A 22,004-nucleotide genomic window follows, 5' to 3' on the forward strand; every position below is an offset into this window, starting at 1 on the left:
TTTACAGCATTAGGTGAGTAACATACAGTACAGGCCAGAAGTTTGGACACTTTACTATTTTTAATGTTTTTGAAAGAGGTTTCTTCTGCTCATCAAGCCTGCATTTATTTGATCAAAAATACAGAAAAAAATGTTATTCAATATCAATATTGTGATATATTATTGCAATTTAAAATAATTGGTTTTCAATTTATTATACTTTAAATTATCATTTATTTCTGTGATGCAAAGCTGAATTTTCAGGATCATTACTCCAGTCTATCACATGATCCTTTAGAAATCATTCTAATATGATGATTCATTATCAAAGTTGGAAATAGTTCTGCTGCTTAATATTTTTTCATAACCTGTGATACTTTTTTAGGATACTTTGATGAATAAAAAGCAAAAAAAAAACAAAAAAAAACAACAATATACACTACTGGTCAGTCATTTGGGGTCAGTAATTTTTTTTCTTTCTTTTTTGAAATAAATCAATACTTTTATTCAGCAAGGATGTGTTAAATTGATAAAAAGTGATAGTAAAGAAGATTTATATTATTAGAAAATATATTTTTTATTTTGAATAAATGCAGTTCTTTTTAACCTTTTATTCATCAAATATATTAGGCAGCAGAACTGTGTCCAACACTCATAATAAATCAGAATATTAGAATGATTTCTAAAGGATCATGTGATAGACTGGAGTAATGATCCTGAAAATTCAGCTTTGCATCACAGGAATAAATGATTATTTAAAGTATAATAAATTGAAAACCAATTATTTTAAATTGTAATAATATATCACAATATAAAAATAAAAAAATCTGTATTTTTGATCAAATAAACGCAGGCTTGATAGGCAGAAGAAACTTCTTTCAAAAACATTAAAAATAGAAATGTTTCCAAACTTTTGGCCTGTACTGTATCTACTGTACCTTTTATTCATCCAAATGAATTGATATTGAATCAATGGAATAAAACCACAAGAATTTAATAGAATTGAAATCGTGAAATTTGTGTCAAGCAATAATAAAAACAGTAGCCTCAGTCATTATCCCATGTAAACATTGTAACATGTTGTCACTAAACTTGTTGTTACTAAACTAAACTAAAGTGTTCCCCCCCCTCCAATCCAAACCCCCTTTTCCATAATCCTCACTCTTCAAGCTAAACTCAAAAGTTGGGAGCCCTGACTATTTTTTATATTGTTGAAATAGTGCTATTTTATATTATATTTACAACTAAATTGGATGAAAAATGCAACGTAACTGTATCACATTGCTGAATTGAGTATCTTTGGCTCTCTTAATAGCTGGTCTGAACTTTGACCTCTTGTGTTTAGCTGAACCTGGTGGTGCTGGTCATCACTGTGCACCGGATGCTGCGTCACTCCACCGTACTGAAACCGGACTCCAGCCGCTTCGACAACATCAAGTGAGAATCACTGTCACAATCATGTTCTGTCTCGTCTGCACCTGTTCTCGTTAGTCCCTGATTAGTTATCATTCACCCAACCTGTGTCTGGTTAGTTCCCTCGTTTACCCTGTGTGTATAAACTCTCCCCGTTCAGTCCAGTTCAGTGTGTGTGCATGTCTTGTGAACACGCTGTTATGTTCTGTTTACCCGCTTGTTTCATTAAAGTCTCCGTTGGAAGTTTCCTTCATCTGCCAGGCCGTCACAGTCACGTGTCTCTGCTTATTGGAAACATGAAAATGAATCACGTTACTACGAGCTTTTTTCCTTTGTTTGTTATTCTCCGCTCTCTTGGAGATTTTCTTTTTGCCAAAATACAAAGCATTACCACATTTGCAGCGAGACAGTTCCAGAATGCACTGCTGTCGGATCTGAAATTTACAGTCAAACCAAAAATTCATTCAGAAACCTTCAACATTTCTCACATTATCACAGTTTATTCGCTATAGTTTAGAAAATGGTAATGAAATATGAGCAGAACTCAGTTGATATTTGACTGGTTTTGTCCGTCCTTCTGTTAGACTGTCTCACACATGAATTATGTTGAATATCTGTCAGCTGTTAAATTTAACTACACAATTAGATAATACCAGTTTAGCTCAACCAATCACCAAGCAATGCTTCATTCTGTTCAGTCTGTGTGTAAAAAGAGCATTAGCAATTAAAGACAAAACACTTCAGCAAAACATGATCAGCTCAAAGTGTCCCAATCATTTTTGGTCCCAAATGTCACTGGTAGTCCCTGTATGAAGAGTTTTTGGGTATAATATGTCACAGTTTACTTGATTTTGCTCCCCTATAGTGTCCTGGACCCATCTGGTGTCTGAATACTCTTTGGTTTGACTGTATGTGTGCAGTGTACTTTATATCGTGTCATTCTAACTCCATTACAGTGCGCTGTCGAGTCTCTGTTGTCTTCATGCGAGGAGCTCTATTTGTGTGGACGTCGAGTCAAATCACTGTTTTTTAGTCCCTGCAGGATTTTGTGATCGCAATAATTAAGAGGACTTTTTCAAATCCTTGATGTTGTTTGAGAGCTCTACTAGAAGCTCTACTGAGCCTCTTACCATAACCACCAGTTTACACTCACTACTAACTAGGTTTGGGTATCGTTTGCATTTTAATGATTAAGATTTCGATTCTGTTTATCGATTCCAAATTAGGTAAAAAAATTAATAAACATTACAGTTGCAGTCGAGATTATTCAACCCACATTGCAAATCAGGTTTATTGGCAAAATGTACAGTCTTTCAGGTGTTTGCAATGAACAAATCAAACAAAAGTAAGTCAAATAGCTCAACACAACAAATGTTTCAAGTGGTTAAATAAAATTTTATAACAAGTGTCCGATTCCTGACCTCAAGTATTCGATTCTAGAATTGATGTTCGATTTCCAACCCTACTACTAACTAACTCAACCAGGCCCCGCCCCTTTATTATGCGTATGAATTATTTAAATGAAGAATACTGTGACGTGTTTGTTAACAAATGAAACCTTATTGTGAAGTGTTGCCATGTTTTTGTAGTATATTTATTTTTATTTACTGATACCAACTCTGGGTGGACGGCATCATGAAAGTGTTTGTATCTCTGTGTGTGTGTGTGTGTGTGTGTGTGTGTGTGTGTGTGTGTGTGTGTGTGTGTGTGTGTGTGTGTGTGTGTGTGTGTGTGTGTGTGTGTGTGTGTGCAGGTGCTGGACGGTCAGTTCTGTGACGCTGCTGTTACTGGTGTCTCTGACGTGGATCTTCGGCCTCTTGTTCATCAATGACAACAGTGTAGTGATGGCGTATCTCTTCACCTCCTTCAACGCTCTACACGGCATGTTCATCTTCCTCCTGCACTGCGCCCTGCAGAAGAAGGTGTGTGTGTGTGTGTGTGTGTGTGTGTGTGTGGCCTGTGTTTGGCCTCCTAACCTGGTTTCTCACACAGTGTTGTGTGTTTAACAGGTGCAGAAAGAGTACGGCAAATGCTTGCGTCAATCACCCTGCTGTGGCCACGCCTCCTCCACCGGTTCCCATGGTTCCCTCAAGAGCTCCGCCCACCGAGGCAACAATCGTTACTACGGCGGCAGCCAATCACGACACGCGCCTGCACAAAGACAGGTAATACACACATGTGTGTTTGTGTATGTGTGTGCCTGTGAGGTGTTACACTGTCAGAAGTATCAGGAGTTTACTCACCTGTGTGTGTGTGTGTGTGTGTGTGTGTGTGTGTGTGTGTGTGTGTGTGTGTGTGTGTGTGTGTGTGTGTGTGTGTGTGTGTGTGATCAGAGTCGCATCAGGAGGATGTGGAATGACACTGTTCGACGGCAGACAGAATCGTCCTTCATGGCAGCTGAGATCAACAACACACCCACACTCACCCGAGGTGAAATACACACACACACACTGATACACACTCTCTTATGCAAAGTTGTGCTTTTGTTGAAATTAAAATATTAATAAAGAAATACATTTAATACATAGAAAATTATTTTAAAATGAATACATTTGATTTATTTTACTTTTTATTTAATTTACATTTATTTAAAAAATTCATAAAAATATGAATAAAATTGTTACGCTTATATATATATTTGAACATATATTTTAAAATAAAAAAATATTAGCAATAACAAATACAATTTAAGTATATAAGAAATACTTCAATAGAATCTTTACAATTACATTTAAAAATATTAAAAAAATTATTTTAAAATAAAAAAATATATATAAAAATATTATTAGTAATAGCAAACTAAACAAATATTAGTAATAAAAAAGTATTTTAAAAATATGAATAAAAACTGCACTCTTTGTCGAGCTCCATTAGTCTTTTTTACATGAAAAAAAAATAATATTTTTTTTAAATTAAAAATATGAAATAATTATTAGTAATGGCAAATAAATAAATAAAAAGTAATTAAAAAAAGTATATTATAAATAAGAATAAAAACTGCACCCTTTGTTGAGCTCCAATAGTCTTTTTTACATGGAAAAGTTATGCGGATTTTTTTCTTGATTTTTATTTATTCATTATATGTTAGAATAGTTTCTTCAGAACCTCACACACAAACGGCACCATGTCACGACAGTGACCCACAGCTGAAATGTCTCTCTGTAAGGGCCGTGCTGTTTCTCCTCAGGCACTATGGGTAATCACCTCCTAGCCAATCCAATGCTTCAGACCCGCTCTGGCTCCTCCCCTTACAACACCTTATTGGCTGAAACATTCAACCCGCCCTCACCTGCAGTCTTCAACGCCACTGGTCAGTGTGTGTGTGTGTGTGTGATGAAAAACATTTTGTGTGTTTTCTCTAAATGTGTGTATATCTGTATTCACTTGTTTCTCCTTTCTTCCTGTCTGACTCTCTTTGTGAACCGATCTACAGGCACGTTCAGAAACTCAAGTACGAGACGCGATCTTTCTCTCTGTCTGTGTTTCTGTCATAACCATGCTTCTCCTTCATCTTCCCCTCACTAATATATAATTCACTCACATCAAGCACGCCAAAAATCATTTACAAACTCTATACGCCTCATTTATGCAAGACTGTTAGGTCACACTCAGACATGCACATCAGATTTTCCGGTGTTTTAGATGTCTGTTACTACAGAGATGGTGTATTAACATGAATAACAGAGACAGACTGAGACTATAAAGTAAAGTTAAGCAGCACTGGGGGACTGAGAAACACCTCGATTTAATAATGTCTGACTGCTGGTTTGCGATGACGTGAAGGTGAGTAAATAATGAAAAAGCGTTCGTTATATCTCTGAAGTGTGAGCACACTGTCGAGAGACATGACAGAGCAGGTGTTCTTGGGGAATTTCGCTTATTTTATGTGCATGAGAGAACGCAGGCATTAGATGCATCTCTGTATTTACACATTCATGGGCCTGAAACTGCTCACTCATTCAGTATCAATTACATATCAATGCAATATTCACTAAATGGTGTCAAATCCTGAAAACCTTAACCCTCATCCTTCCCTTGAGGAAAATCATTTTATTTTATTTTTTAAACTGAGTGTTCATCAGAAGGGTCCAAGACCCCAGGAACCAAAAAATGTATCAAAAAATTAACTTGAGCCAAAAAATGCCCCCAAAAAATTTAATGGATTCGAGGAGTTTTGAGGTTGAAATTTAAAAAAGTTACAAATCCTTCCCTCGCGGGTCAATTTGACCCCCTTAGGAATGAATGGAATGCGAGGAATGCTTCAGTACACATAGAAAAACCTAAAAATGCTAAAACAAAATTACAAAAAATGCTAATGCTTTTATGTCTGAATGAAACTGACTTTTGAAACAGCTCATTTGCTCAATATAGAGCTATAAGGCCGTCTAGTCATGAAATATCATGTTATATTATTTATTTTCCACAAGAGGTCGGCAAAGACACCCAATGTAAGATATTCTGAGCTGAATTAAAAGGGTTATGCATGAATTTCTGAGTTATTTTGTAAGTTAAAGGAATTTGAGGAATGTGCTTAAATTACTATTTATTTTTTAGTTATTCATCAAATCTAGTAATTTAAAGGTAAATAAAATAACAAATAACAAAAAATCCCCCCCCCCCCCCCCCAAAAAAAATCAATCAAATATATTATCAAAATGAAATAAAATAAGCTTTCTGTACAAAAAAAAATAAAAATTAAGTATAATTGTAGGGCTTCGGCTCATTTTGACCCACGAGGGAAAGATTTGTTACAGAACGCGAGGGAAGAATGAAGGTTAAGCTCCTAACCGGATGGTCAAACTGAAAGAAATTTTGACATTTAATTAAGAAAAGTGTTGTGTAACGGAGCATTTCTCTCTCCTTCCTGTAGAGGGCACCCTCTCGCGCAGCCGCGAGTCATGTGGGCTGGAGGGAGTCCGACTGAACGGGAACTACAACAACAGCTACTCGCTTCACGGAGGGAGCTCAGACCTGCTGGGTGGCGTTCCTGTGGGGTCAGGGGGTGTGTCTGGAGAAGTCAGCCCCGCCCTTTTGACACCTAGAGGGGCGGAGCCTTCAGCCGGATTGAGGCGGAATCTTTCAGACGCAGCGGCATTGGAGAAGATGATAATATCTGAGCTGGTGCAGAGTAACCTGCGCCCTTCCACCGATCGATACGGCAATGGAACGAATTCGACAATGACGAACTACGCCACGTCGACGGGTCACCGGGAGCCTCCGCAACGGCCCTTGCCTCGCCCGCCTCCGCCACCCCCGCAAGATGAGGACGAGCTGTTGTACAAAGCACTCGAAAAGCCCCGCCTCCCAGATAAGCCCCGCCTCCCTGATAAACCCCGCCTCCCGGATAAGCCCCGCCTCCTTGAGCACGCCCAGTCTGTGTTCTACCAGAGCGAAGAGGACTCAGAGAGTTACTCAGCGGAGATCACTGATGGCGTGGGCGGGGCCGGACCTGACTCCGCCTCCCTGTACGCACGGGACCGCGATTCGTCCTATCCCGACAGCAGTCCTGAGGCGCTGGGGGCGGAGCCTCACCCCACGCTCCCGCCGGACGAGCTGTACTTCAGCGCGGGACGTCAAGCGCACATCTCCGCCTTCTACCAGCCTCCGCCTCGCAGGACCAACGATGAGCCTCGACTGGGACTCCAGCCCTCGCAGGGGGACGGCGACGGACAAATGCAACTGGTGACCAGTCTGTGACTAGGGCGCTGGTGACCAGGACACGCAGATCTGGAGGAGGACAATGAGGGGGGATGACTTCGACATCACCATCATCATCATCACGATTAGTATCAGGGCGAATCTCAATGAAACCTCAAGTCCGGCTCGTACCTCACTCCAAAACTCCTAGGAAAGACTTCCGTTGTGAAATATGACATGTTTTCCTTGAGATTCCTGAATCCGTATGAAGCTACTTGCAGATAACGATAAACAAGTATGGCTTGTCCTCAGATCTCCCAAAAGGAGCATTGTGGTGAAAGCCTTGGGAAGATCCCTGTTTAGATGATGATGATGATGATGATGAAGATGATGTTGGCTTCCTCCTCCACGTCTCTGTTTCCTGGTCGCCCGCACACCCACCCTGCTCATCTCACTGCCATTCAAGCACATCAGTCTGTCCTTTCTAAGAAGTCGTCTTCTTATCGGGTAGTTTTTCCTCCATTCGTGCATCCTCCATCTCTTCCCTGCTGAGAAACCCAGTTTAAACCAGTCTGAGGTGGTTATCCGGTCTCCCGTCCTGGGGTGCGTTTACCAAAGCCAACTATGGTCGTAAGTTCCGTCATTATAAATAGAGTTCAATGGAAATTGCGATTATAGTTGGCCAACGAGGCTTTTTGGGAAACGCACCCTTAGCCGAGCTGGTTTGTTTGCTGGTTTTGGGTGGAAGACCATCTGAAAACCACCTCAGGCCGGATTAAGCTGGTTTTTCAGCAGGATCTCTTTCGTTCAGGGTGGTGTGGTGTATGAGTGTCAGACCTTTATCAGAATGTGATAACACTTACACCAGAGACCGCAGCTCTTATACATGCCAAAAAAAAATCACACACTTACACTCTTGGGGAGCGACTACAGTCGGGAGTCACGCTCTCAATAGAGTCATAGAGGTTAAAGGTTACGAGTCACGTCAACCAGACTATTGTTTTTCAGCAGCGTGGCGGATAAAAAGAACATAAATGAACTGCCAACCAATCGTCTGCTTCGGTGTTGACACCGACCAATCACTTTACCAGGGTTTTGAGGACGTTGACGCAAAGCTCCGCCCCCTTTCCTGTGTTCAAGTAAGTTGATCAAGGATTTGATGATGTTCAACCGAGCAAAGGGTGCTCGCAAACTTCCTGTAAATATGAACTGAGAGACGCAACGTCTCTGGACATGCTTCTCTTTCACTTATGAGTTTATGGTTGAAAAAAGTCTTAAAGAATATGTAGATGATCTGATGACACTGTCTCCTCTTTCGGTCTTTTTCTCACTCTGTCTCTTTCGGTCTTTCTCGCTCTCTGAGAGTGTTTCATGTAAAAAAAGATAAGAAATGTTTTTTAACCAAAATAAAATGGATAAAAGCAAAGAGATGCTGTTCTCTTCTTCAACTAACCCGCCTAAATAACCCACTGCCAAATATCGTTCAGCAGGAGGTCAAGGTTCAGCTGGTGAACAGGTAGATGTCAACAAGCACTTGTCTACGTTTGGAGACGTTCAGAAGCGGCCATGCTTTTGGATGAGAGACAATTTTTGTGATTTTTAGCATCCTGTGAGTATTAAATCTTATTTTTGCAGTACGTCTAATATGTAACCAATTGTTTATAAAATAATTTGTCAACAAATAAGCCTTAAGGTCTCTCTTAAGGCCAAATTAAAAGCTCTGTTAGAAAAAAAGAAGAAATTGAGACAGCTGTAAATATTAGTATACTATTGTAATTCTACTGTAATAATACTCTTTATTTTACAGTACAGTAGCATTATTATAATAGTAATATTTCTCTATTGATTTAATTTTTATAATACAAGTAATTGCATAAAATATGTATTTACTATTATAGTCGTATTGAATTTTTTGTTCTAAGCCGACTCATGGTTTCTATTCTATCTTTCAGGTTGCTGAGTTCAGGACTTGTTTAGTCATTTAAAATACTTTGTTACACAGAAGAGATAGTAAAACCAGTTGTTCTATTTTGTAATCCGTTCTCAAACACTGACCACAGACACACACACATATCAGTGAGGATAATGGGAATCTCCCTTTACTCATGCAAACGCTTCAAAAGAAAGCGGTGAGTCACACAGATGTTACATGAGTATAATTAGTCGTGCTGTATGTTTAGATCAGCTCCAGATGCTCAGTTGCTTGTGGATGACATGTTAATGAATCCTCCTAGGGTTTATGAATAACCCTTATGAAACATTTCGTCAAGTTAAAAAATAATATCTCAATGAGCTAGTTTTATTTGAGTCATATAATGTGGATGCACTGATGAAAACCAGTCATTAAACATTGACCTTTAGCACTGTTACTCCTCACATGTCTAGCAATGATACGTTTTGCATCCTTTTTTATTTAAAAAAAGTGTCTTTTAACTTGTTTTTCCAGTTTAATACTTAAAGGAGTGGTTCACTTCAGAATTTAAATTTCCTGATAATTTACTCACTCCCATGTCATCCAAGATGTATCATGTCTTTCCTGTGTTAAATGAAGGTTTTTGAGGAAAGCATTCCAGGATTTTTCTCCATATAGTGACTTCGATGGGGTCCAACGTGTTGAAGGTCCAAATGTGAGTTTCAGTGCAGCTTCAAAGGGGCGTTTTCACACCTAAAGGTCTGCTATTCATTAATGTGGACCTCTGTCCTCTCCCTATGTCATACATGCAAGGCCTTTCTGGATTCAGGGGCACAGGAGGAGATCTAGCCGGAATCTGCCCATTTATAGATTTGTTACACAACGTATGATATGTATGATGTAATGTATGGTTCTATTGGTTGAAGTTGTAAGACTCCCCTCCTATTCTTATAATATATAAAATATACTATTAAATATTAAAGACCGGTTAAGAAAAGGCACTTTTGTTGGACTCTTAGGGCGTCTTCACACCTGAAAGTCCGCACCCAGGTGCGAAACAAAGGTCATGTTTTGATACATTTTATACATCCGGTTAGTTTTGGTTTGGTTTCACATTGCAATCATGCATACATTTCCCTTTAATATTTTAAGGACAAATTGTACAACAAATTGTAATAGAGGCCAGGGTTGCAGTGGTTGCCTCACTAACTGGGGTTCGTAGGCCTTCAAGTATTAACGTATGTAACTTAACTTTAAGGGATAGTTCACTTTGAAATTAAATTTTGGTATGTTTTAGCTTACCTCAAGGGCATCCAAGATGTAGGTGTCTTTTTTTCCGCAGTAGTTTCAATTTTGATATTTTTAGGTCAAACCGTTCTTGTCTGTCAGTCATATAATGCAGGTCTATGGTCACGGTCTCAAAGAGCATGCACAGAGTCCAAATTAAACAATTCCCCATCGTAAGTACACATTGATGGCCTAAGACACGAAACGAGCGGTTTGTGTGAGAAAACGAACAGTATTTATATCGTTTTTACCTGTTGTACACTTTCCGGCACTTGCGCAGACTAAGCCAGAACGCGCGCACACGTCACACACCAGGAAGCGTGCGCGCCCTCAGATCACTTGGACGTGGTTGTGTACAAGAGGTAAAAACGATATAAATACTGTTCGTTTTCTCACACAAACCGCTCGTTTCGTGTCTTAGGCCATCAATGTGTACTTACGATGGGGAATTGTTTAATTTGGACGACGGGGAATTGTTTTAATTTGGACTCTGTGCATGCTCTTTGAGGTGGTGACCATCGACCTGCATTATATGACTGACAGACAAGAACGGTTTGACTTAAAAATATCAAAATTGAAACTACTGCGGAAACAAAGACACCTACATCTTGGATGCCCTTGAGGTAAGCTAAAACATACCAAAATTTAATTTCAAAGTGAACTATCCCTTTAAGTCATAAACAACGTATACTCTAAATGAAACACTTCCTGATACAGATTAAATATTTTATGTTTACATGCACGTCATGGCTGTCGTGGGAAACTGTTAAGTTTGGTTTGTTAATTAAGGATAAATAGCTATAGTTGCAATAAATAATGTGTTGCTTTTGCTGAAATTTTACATACACAAATGTCATTTAAAAAAAAAAAAAAAAAAAATTTAAGGAGGAATTTCTACTATATATGGAGACATTGAGAAGAATGAAAAGTCCTAAAGCAGTGTATTCCTGACTGGAAGATTTTGGTTTAAGAATTTGAATAAAACTACATACTCCCCTACTTTACGTTCTTCTTTCTTTCTTTCTTTCTTTCTTTCTTTCTTTCTTTCTTTCTTTCTTTCTTTCATATTGTGATGTGATGATTGAATGTACATTTTGTAAAACTTTCAGTTATTAATGCCATTTCTGTTAATGTTCTACAACTATATTATGAATATAAAAATCATAATTAAAAACAAAAACATGCAGGTCATGTGACCATTAACCGACATCAGAGAACATGCGAATGTGTTAGTTATTCAACTCTTTATGTGTAATTCAATGCGATTATTAAAGGACAAGTTCGGTATTTTACACTTAAAGCCCTGTTTTCAGATAGTTTCTGATGAAATACAATGGTTAAGATTGAAATTTGGACAAATGCTGCTGTCCCGAGAATTTTAGGTTTTTGTGGTAGCACCCCCCACCTATACAACGGTTGCATAGGTGCACTGGAAAAATCGTTCGTTTACAAAGACGTGAAACTCACTGAGTGGTCAGGGGTGTTCACTGATATGCTCACACAAAAATCACTGCAAAAGATGCTTTCAAACAGGTGTTTTACCATTCGTTGTAAAACTGTGGACCTATTTTTCCAAACGCCTCACACCCGTACATTCTTCCGTTGAGAGCTTGAATAATAGACACTCCAGCCCAGTTGGTGGTGATAATGCACCTTTGCCAATTGCAAGAAAACCACTGGCATTTCATTGAATACACAGAAGAAGCAGAAGAAGAAGCGGCGGAGTAATACCGTAAAGGTGCTGCGGTCTCACAGCGCGTCCTATACAAGTCAATGGAGTTGGACAAAAACTACGATAAAACCTGTTGGAAAGCATCTTTTGCAGCGATTTTTGAGGGAACATATCAGTGAACAAGTCAAGTCAAGTTTATTTGTATAGCGCTTTTCACAATACAGATTGTATCAAAGCAGCTTCACAGTATTCAATTAAAATAATACAACAAAGTTTGTTTCAAGAGGAATTTATTAATTGATCAAATTAAATTAAATATCCCCAAAATATCCTCAACTGAGCAAGCCAAAGGCAACAGTGGCAAGGAACCGAAAAACTCCATCAAGTGACCTAATGGTGTCCTAAAACTCCATCAGGTGACCTAATGGAGAAAAAAAACCTTGGGAGAACCCAGGCTCAGTCGGGGGCCAGTTCTCCTCTGGCATTTATGAGCTAGAGGCCGGATTGTAGGATTATGGATTATATGAATGCCTGGCTGAAGAGATGCGACTTTAATCTAGTTTTAAACTGGGAGAGCGAGTCTGAGCAAACAACAGTATCAGGAAGACTATTCCAGAGTTTTGGAGCCAAATGTGAAAATGCTCTTCCTCCTTTGGTGGTTCTGGATATCCTAGGTATGACCAAAAGCCTTGAATTTAGTGATCTTAAAGAGCGCGATGGATTATAGGGTGATAGAAGATCCGTTAAATAGACTGGAGCTAAGCCGTTTAGGGCTTTATAAGTCAGTAGCAATATCTTATAATTAATACGGAACTTTATAGGTAACCAATGCAGTGAAGATAAAATCGGTGTTATATGATCATATTTTCTTGATCTCGTAAGAACTCTAGCGGCGGCATTTTGGACTAACTGTAGCTTGTTTATTGAGGATGCAGGACAACCAGCTAATAATGCATTACAGTAATCCAGTCTCGAGGTCATGAATGCATGAACTAACTTTTCTGCATCAGAAACTGATAGCATATTACGTAGCTTAGCAATGTTTCTAAGGTGGAAAAAGGCTGTTTTTGTAACATATGAAATATGATTTTCAAAAGACAGGTTGCAATCGAGTATAACACCCAGGTCTTTTACTGTAGAGGATAAAGTAACAGGACATCATATGATGTTAAAGTTGTATTGTGCGAGGTTTTGTGGGTGTTTTTTTGAACCGATAAGTATTACCTCTGCCTTGTCTGGATTTAATAAAAGAAAATTACGCGTCATCCAATCTTTTATATCTTTAACACACTCTGTCAATTTGGAAAATGTAGCGTTTTCATCCGGCCGTGATGAAATATATATTTGAGTGTCATCAGCATAACAATGGAAACTAATTCCATGTTTCCTTATAATATTTCCAAGTGGCATCATATATATTGAAAATAACAGAGGGCCTAACACAGATCCCTGCGGCACTCCATAGTTTACTGGAGTTATGATCGATTTTTCTCCATTTAAATAGACAAAATGGCAGCGGTCAGATAGGTATGATTTGAACCAGCTTAATGCTTGTCCTTGAACACCAGTATAATTTTGTAGTCGATCTAAGAGTAATGTATGATCTATAGTATCGAACGCAGCACTAAGATCAAGTAAAACTAGTATTGAGATACAGCCTTGGTCAGAAGCTAAAAGTAAATCATTTGTGATTTTAACGAGCGCAGTTTCAGTGCTATGATGCGGTCTGAATCCAGACTGAAACTTTTCATAGATATCATTTTGTTGCAAGAAGGAGCCCAGTTGAGCGGACACCACTTTTTCTAATATTTTAGACATAAATGGAAGATTTGAAATGGGTCTATAATTTGCTAGATTATTATGATCTAATTGTGGTTTCTTAATGAGAGGTTTTATAACTGCCAGTTTAAATGTTCTTGGAACATGACCTAAAGATAAAGACGAGTTAATAATATTGAGGAGAGGCTCTTCCACTACAGGTAACACTTCTTTCAGTAGTTTAGTTGGTATAGGATCTAATAAACATGTTGTTGTTTTAGATGAAGTGATAAGTTTATTTAACTCTTTTTGTTCTATAGTTGTAAAGCACTGTAATTGTTCTTGCGGGGTGATAATTGAAGCTGAATTATAAGGTGCGGATTATAATCCCCATTTTAAGAGGATCTTACCCGTCGTTGAGTAATCACCTCGTGCACACTGGTAACCGCTCTTCCCCATAACAGAACCTTTGACCGTTTTCTTCAACATAATCAGTTGTTTTCTGGAGCTTAGGGAAGGCACATTCAAGAGTCACCAGAGCCATTCGGACTGCCTAATAGTGTTAACATAGGGAGACAGGTTAATAACAGCAGTATTTAACCACTTAAATTCATTAAACATCTTCAAATCAGCAAAATCTCACTACTGAGATTATACTCAGTGAATTTAGTTATCACAACCGTCCATTCAGTGTACTGTTACATCTGTAGCCGGAGCCATCGGCCCTGAATGCTGGAGACAAAGAAGTTACTGGCCCTGAATTAAACTAGTCAAAAACGTCACTTCTATCGTTTAGGACTTATTTAAAATCTTTTTTTTTTTTTACTTTTAAAACATTTACAAATTTCCCTTTAAATGTTTGAAATCTGAACTGCCTGTAGCATGATTGCTTTTAACATCCATGTCTATGATTTTTCAACTGAAACACTGTGTTTCATTATAAATAGCTTATTATCACTTATGACACAGGCTCAGATAACAGCTTTTATCTTATTATTATTATTTTACTCTGAGGCATTCAGGACTAGTACTCTGCACTCTCATCAACTTTTATCATAGTTTCATTTTACTTTCTTTTAACTCTAGCCCAACCTAATACATTTGCCCGAATTGACATGTATTTTCAAACAACCACATTTTATATTTGTCTTTTGCCCACATCAGGGAATTTAGACATTACAAATTTCCACTCAGATCGTGTCTCTGTCGCACTGGCCGTTTCAGCCACAGCACACGCCAGATTCAGATAAGCAAACTGTTTCAGCCAATCACAAGCTTATATCTTCTGAAAGCAAAACATCAGCTCCTAGTTCTTTCATGGTCAACACTATTCTTCCACGTTCAAGACACGAACAAGCTGTTTGTTTAATCAGATGCCTTTCTACACATTTTACATTTAACAACTGTTAATCCAGTAATACTGCTTCTGCTTATTTGATCAGTTCACTTATTCTTTAGACGAACACTTTGATATCGTCATTTAAACACTGATCTACTTTCAAACCCAGAAAGATTTTCTTAATAATTTCTGCACATTTCTTTGAAGTCAGAGCTTCTGCTTACAGCGTTTGCTCTCTTCTGTCTCACTGTTTGTTTCAGGACTCTTCATAAAGTATAAAAATTTTACTATTTGTCATCAATTTCATTAAAACTGGTTTGTTTGTTCTGGTCTGCAGATTCAACTTAACTGTATCATTATTTTCTCAGCCCCACTTATCTCTGCTGTTTCACAAAACCCCCAAATATTACATTACTCATATCTCAGTCCCTAAATTGCACAGACAGCCATTAATAGCTGCTTGCTCCTTCAACTCTCGTTAGGAAAATTCCCTAGACATCATTATTTTACCACTAAAATATATAATTGTTCCCCATTCTGCTTAATAAAACCTTTGTTCATTCCTCATCTTTATATCACTTAATTTGACTTAACAGGCGATCATAAATAGTTCCATAAATTCTATCAGAAATTTTATTTTCATAACATACATTTTTCTACTACATTTCTTCTAATCTTTCCCTCTTTCCCTACATGCCAGTTCCTTCTGCATCCTTTTCCTTTCTTTTCACTCTGCCTCATCTAACCAGTACATTATTGTTTGCTTACAATCCACACACACACACACACACACACACGTCTCTCACCGCTGTCAGCCTAGTGACACTTAACATTCCCTTCCTGGGAAAATCATGGTACTTGCATGAATCAACTTCTTTCATGCATTTTGCCCTTAATTCTTTCATTTGACAGAAAACTGGTGTATAAAAATCATCGAGCTTACTGTGAGATGACCCCATACTGGCTGATTTCTATCTCCCCTGGATTTTCCTTCGACACGTATCTTACCAATCTGTCAGACGTCTCAGACAGATCCGATTTTTTAACCCAAAATCGTCCAGGTCTGCACATTCCAGTGCCCTGTAATTATGGCTTACTCAAAATCTTTTCGTGAGCACTTTCCAGTGCTCGATTGATTCCGGTTCACCAAATGAATCAGGTGTGGCTCTTCCGTCCACTTTTACGAGTTAGTTACCGCCTCACGGTAACTGAGAACTATACCCGCACCAAAGAAATAGTCTCAGCCACCATGGTTCACTCACAGTCATACCAAAATTACACCACCACACAAAACAAATTTGACTGTCTCTTACCAGAGATGCTTCTGTTGCGAGGTAAGACTAAAGCCTAGTGCTTCAGGATGATCAATCGTCAATCCGCTTTACTCAGGACCAGAAGAAACTGCCATGGAATCCCTTCTTATACTCTTTCTTCAAGGTCTTTCCTCTGTAGGTTTCCACTCACCCAGCATGGCCACATCTAGCTGAACCATTTGTCTTACTGTGTGTGTCTTGCTTACGCCAGGTGCACAAACATACTTTGCAATATATGTTGAAGATCAATGGAAATCAAATTTTTCCATTACATCCCACATCTGCAGTGCGAAGATGGAGTTTGGTGAAACTGATTTTATTTTAGGTACTAGTACCAGGCCTATAGTAGTGCCTATAGGTAAACCTATACATACAGTTAGGGTGATATTACAGGACATAAGCCGTGATATAAGATTTTGGCCATATTGCCCATCTCCAAGTCATTTATTTCCTGCGTGACCTGTAAAGGCAGGTCCACAAACCTCTTGTGTATTGTTTGGTCACACCACAAGGTGTCACTGTTGCCTCAAAGCTTCAGCACTGCCACTCTGAGCTGGACTGCTGTGTCTGAGGTAAAACAAGCCCCCCTCATTAGCATACAGAGCAATGAATGAATAAATGAATAAATGTATAAATAAATGAATGAAGACATAAATACATATATACAAAAATAAATGTGAAAATAAATGAAAGTGGAAATAAATAAATGCATAAATAAATAAATGAAAAAATAAATAAATGTGGAAAAATATATAATTATACCTAAATAGGGAAATAAAAGTATAAATAGTCCAGAAGCAGAACATTTCATTTTATAAAACCTCTTCATGCATTCTTTGTAGTCCGAGGCTTCCTGATCTGGTCCATCGATGGCAACTTTGCAACACACATCCGAGTGCCTCTTCTTTAGTCTGTTGCGCAATGGTGTCTTAACCTAAAAAAAAAACATTAGAACATTAAGAAACTTAGTATTTAGATTGAGACAGGATTTGTGATTTGTCATACATAGGATTTTGTGAGACTGTGTTTGGTGGACGTTATCAAATTGCTTTACATCTTAAAGGGACATTGTGTAGAAATTTCTCCCATCTAGTGGTGAAATTGTATTTTGCATTCAAACGAATAATGCTCTCCAGCGCCTCACTTTTTCAAATGCGCGTTGCATCTACGGTAGCCGTTATGTACCTAAAAGCTATGACAGGATGTCTTATAATAGCACTTCGAGTTTTTCTTCGGGTGAACATGTTTGTTATTTAAAACAAACTGAAACTTGAAACAACGAAAAAAAGAATGTTACAGTATGAACTACTGACTGTCAAAAACATTAACTATGGTAATTAGTAGTAATGCCTTCTTTACTCGTTATATTTTTTGAAGTATGTGCATTGTTAGATATCATCATCATCAGAGCCTTCTCTAACGTTACTTTACTCAATAGCTGCTATTCATCAAAGAGCCTGTTTAACTTTTAACTATAAATGTTCGACTGTCTATATAATAAAGTACACAACCAAGCAATGAAAAAAAAGCTTGTAATTAAGACTGTAACATTGACTTACCTGTCGAGAAGAAAGCAGGAAACTTCAGGGTCTCTTTTGAAAGCTTTCTCCTGCATTAGCTATCCTGACAGTAACCCTTGTTTTTGTAATCTCCGGTCACGTTTCCTTTTACGATCTATTTTGGACTTTTTCGACGACGAGGACTCCTTATCCTGTGACTCATATGTATGTATGAATGAACGGTGTATAAATAACCGTGCAGTGCAGCCTTTTAAACTTGCCGCGGCAGTGACAAGCGCCTCTCACTTCTCTGCTCCTCCGCTTCTGCTGGCTTCAGTCACGTGACGCTGGCTCTAAACGAAACGCGTTGTGGAAACGCGTTGGCCTAGTACTTTTTGTCCCTCTCTGCTATTATAGTTTTTCAAGATGGCGGAACTACATGGAAGCCTCCGTGGACTTACCCGTCCCATGTATATAAAGATAATAAATTCTTCGTTTACGAGGATTAGTCTGAACATTGGCATAGGTATTTGTACACCATTGAGGGCATATTTATGAATAAAAATATAGATTTTAGATAATAAAATACCTAAAAAGCTACACATTGTCCCTTTAAGATAAATGTATTAATCTGATGCGTTTTGAAAGTTGAACATTAAGAGCTCCATCCCATGTTCAGTGTGCAAATTAAACACAGAAAAGTGCACTGACTTGTACCTGAACTTTAAAGGAAACTAAACCCTCTTTTTAGTTATGATTTAGTGTTTTAGTCTACATTACATTCACACTGTGGTTTTAGGAAGCCAAACAATGGCTTAATAATAATAATAATAATTTAATATTATTATTCCTTTGACCACAATAGCCATATATTGTAAAACAAATGCATGTTTGTTAATAAATGAAAATGACTTTTTCATAGGTATATCATTTAATGCTACAGTAGGGAAATTACAATACTTTTGCCCTAATATCAACCCTTGCAGATTATACCTAAATAGGGAAATAAAAGTATAAATAGTCATTTTTGATTATTTATTTTTTTTACATTTCTTTGCATATTTATTTATGTATTTGTTCATTTTTTAAATTTCTGCAGGTTTGGTCCTCCATATCACAGCGGCCAAAAAAAGACAAAAGATATAATAAGAGTTAAGAACCCAACTAATGGAAACACTAAAAGGGTTTTTCCTGGCTCAAAATGAGGCGGAGGTGGGAAAATCCTGATCATGTATTTTAAATTAAATTAGTATTTTTCGTAGACCATCATATAGCCTACTGTGTTTCCCAGCGTATTTTTGTGGGTGTAGCTCTGTATCTCTAGGGGGGTCCGACGGCATGTAAAAGTGTGATTGAGAGTACGCCTGACGAAGATGACAGCCATCAAAATGCAGCTGCATCATTTTTTGATGAGCGCCAACACCAGCTGCAGGAAATGGTCAAATGCAGGAAACGGTCATTCTGCAGTGGTTGGTTTAAAGGAAGGAAATGGCCGGAATATAGACGTTCCACCGATTCATTCAGCCTTTTGTTTTCCATGTAGAAAGTTCAGTTTGGTCACTAATGCTGATAAGGCCTTCACGCTAAGTGGCTACTCTAACTGGAGACATGCAATGGATTTTCCAGGCATGCGCATGCAAAAGAGCACTTAAAGGGTTGGGTCACCAAAAAATGAAAATTACGTCATTAATGACTCACCCTCATGTCGTTCCAAGCCCGTAAGACCTCCGGAACACAGTTTAAGATATTTTAGATTTAGTCCGAGAGCTTTCTGTCCCTCCATTGAAAATGTATGTACGGTATACTGTCCATGTCCAGAAAGCTAATAAAGACATCATCAAAGTAGTCCATGTGACTACAGTGGCTCAATCTTAAGTTTATCAAGTGACGAGTATACTTTTTGTGCGCAAAAAAAACAACAAAAATAGCGACTTTATTCCACTATTCATTTCCTTCTCTCTGGGCCTCGAGTTTTTTCACGTAGTATTCATGGGTTTCATCAGGTCCCTTTCCACAGGTGTATTAATCAAGCACAATGCAGTCTGCATTCATAATCTAGGTGCTTGATTTTATACACCTGTGGAAAGGGACCTGATGAAACCCAAGAATAATAGCGCAGCGCGTCTGTGTTGTACGTCACACGTAGGCTCACTATTGGCCGACGCTGGTCATGTGTGTGATGCGTGTGACGTGCAACACAGAAGCGCTACGCAGTTTTACTACGTGAACTCGCTCGGGGACCAGAGAGAAGGAAATGAATAGTGGAATAAAGTCGTTATTTTTGTTTGTTTTTTGCGCACAAAAAGTATTCTCGTCGCTTTATAAACTTAAGATTGAGCCACTGTAGTCACTTGGACTACTTTGATGATGTCTTTATTAGCTTTCTGGACATGGACAGTATACCGTACATACATTTTCAACGGAGGGACAGAAATGCTTTTGACACAATGGGAGAGGGGGGCAGTGGCCTTTTTTTGTCCATGATGGATTATACTCTCCGAAAAGACACAGAACTTGCTGAAGTGTATTGCACTATACCTGCCAATGCCAGATACACATCGCATGACATTCAAAATGAAATTATTGGACTTATGAGTGAACTTTTAACTGAGGAAATTGTTAAAGGCGTAGGAAATTCATGTTACACGTTAAAGGCAGATGGGACCCAAGATGCCAAAGGCCGTGAAAACAAGTTCACGAGCGGCTGTTGTTTCTGGCAACAACTGAAAACTTTGATGCATTGTCGTTAACTAATGTTGTCTTAACAGAGATAACACATGCTGGTCTGAGCACAGAAAAAATTCTAAGTCAATGCTATGATGGGGCCAACGTGATGTCGGAGAAGAAGGGGGGGTTGCAAAGATTCTACAGGATAAATTGAACAGAGAAGTGCCATACATTCACTGTTTCAACCATCAGTTACATTTGGTGGTGGTGCGCGCAATGTCAGTAGAGAATGCACTGGAGCGTTTGTGACAACCTGTATAAATTTGTGAAGAAACCAACAGTAGTTGCCCAATACCATGGCGAAATGTTGAAAAGACTTCTCGATCAAAGGTGGACAGGTCTCCTGGCAACAGCGTCTGTCATAGTAAGAAGCTATGACAACATTGTACATTTTTTGTCTGACATAGGTTTGCGACGCGCAAGCAGAGCGCACAACACAGACATAAAGCTGGAGGCTGCAGGCTTGGTGAAGTCGGTCTCTGAAGCCGATTTTAAGTTCATTGCTTTGATGGTACACAAGATCCTCCTTCTCCTAGAAGGTCACAATGTCACATCAGAGGAAAGCGCAACTTATCCAATTGGCATTTGAACATGATCTAACTGCAAAATTCAAAGAGAAAGAATGGCATGAAAGGTTACTAAGGAGATTCAGTGGCAAATCAAGGAGACTGCAGCTCTTCTAAAAAGGTATAGGACATGATCTATCATCATTACGCTGTTTAAACTTTGCTAGTCAGTTTCTGGTTACCTGTGCAGTTGCATATGGAGTGTTTTGGGGAGCGCTGCATTTAAAAATCTATCGTTCCAAAGCGAGATCTCAGTGTGTATTATTCATTGATGGTATAAAGTTAAGCCCCCTTAACAATTTCACATGACCCCTCGGTCATTTCATCCTGCAGCCGGGCCTGAATCTCACCATAAATTTATTTAATTAAATACTACTTTTTTCACAGTCATCTTTTTACCGAGGTAAAGCAAGGAAAACTAAAATTTACCTCAACAAGGCGACATAATGAACAACACTCGTCTCATTCGTGGAGGTGGAAAAACAAGTTCTTTGTGACATGCAAGATTTATTGTATTAAAATTTAAATGCAAAAGAAAAGGCTTGAGAGTCTGCTGTTTTTGTCAATTTTAAGTTTTAATTTAAAATGTTTGCGATTTTAATATAAGTACATGGTTAAATATTTGACCACTTGCTTGAGCAACTTAATATAAGTAGAAGTAATGCATGGAATAATAGGCCTACGTTGTTTAAATTGTGTTTAAACGTGCATACGTCCATTAAAGAGTGTATATGTGTACAAAGAGAATTCGCAATGCTGACAAAACTTTTTTTTAATAAAAGTTGCTGCATAACTTCTGGATTTGAAATACAAATAGTGAGTATGTGTTTGTGGTACAGCCGCGGATCAGTTACGCACTGCAAACGCAACATATGTGAAAGGACTATAGCACGTGCTGCTCC

General features: G+C 38.4%; 1 protein-coding gene across 1 annotated transcript in view; it reads left to right on the forward strand.

The window, feature by feature from the left end:
- Positions 1-22,004, forward strand: part of LOC309495481 (adhesion G protein-coupled receptor L1) — a 163,220-nt gene that overhangs the window by 55,333 nt on the left and 85,883 nt on the right. Inside the window, exons 19-25 of the mRNA XM_082165297.1 lie at positions 1,325-1,416; positions 3,146-3,314; positions 3,402-3,557; positions 3,726-3,822; positions 4,580-4,702; positions 4,826-4,843; positions 6,263-10,851. Coding sequence (XP_082021423.1) covers positions 1,325-1,416; positions 3,146-3,314; positions 3,402-3,557; positions 3,726-3,822; positions 4,580-4,702; positions 4,826-4,843; positions 6,263-7,089 — 1,482 coding nt within the window. The 3' untranslated portion in view covers positions 7,090-10,851. The remainder of the gene's footprint in view (positions 1-1,324; positions 1,417-3,145; positions 3,315-3,401; positions 3,558-3,725; positions 3,823-4,579; positions 4,703-4,825; positions 4,844-6,262; positions 10,852-22,004) is intronic.

This window comes from Leuciscus leuciscus (assembly GCF_965113295.1).
Source record: "Leuciscus leuciscus genome assembly, chromosome: 3".
Lineage (NCBI taxonomy): Eukaryota > Metazoa > Chordata > Actinopteri > Cypriniformes > Leuciscidae > Leuciscus > Leuciscus leuciscus.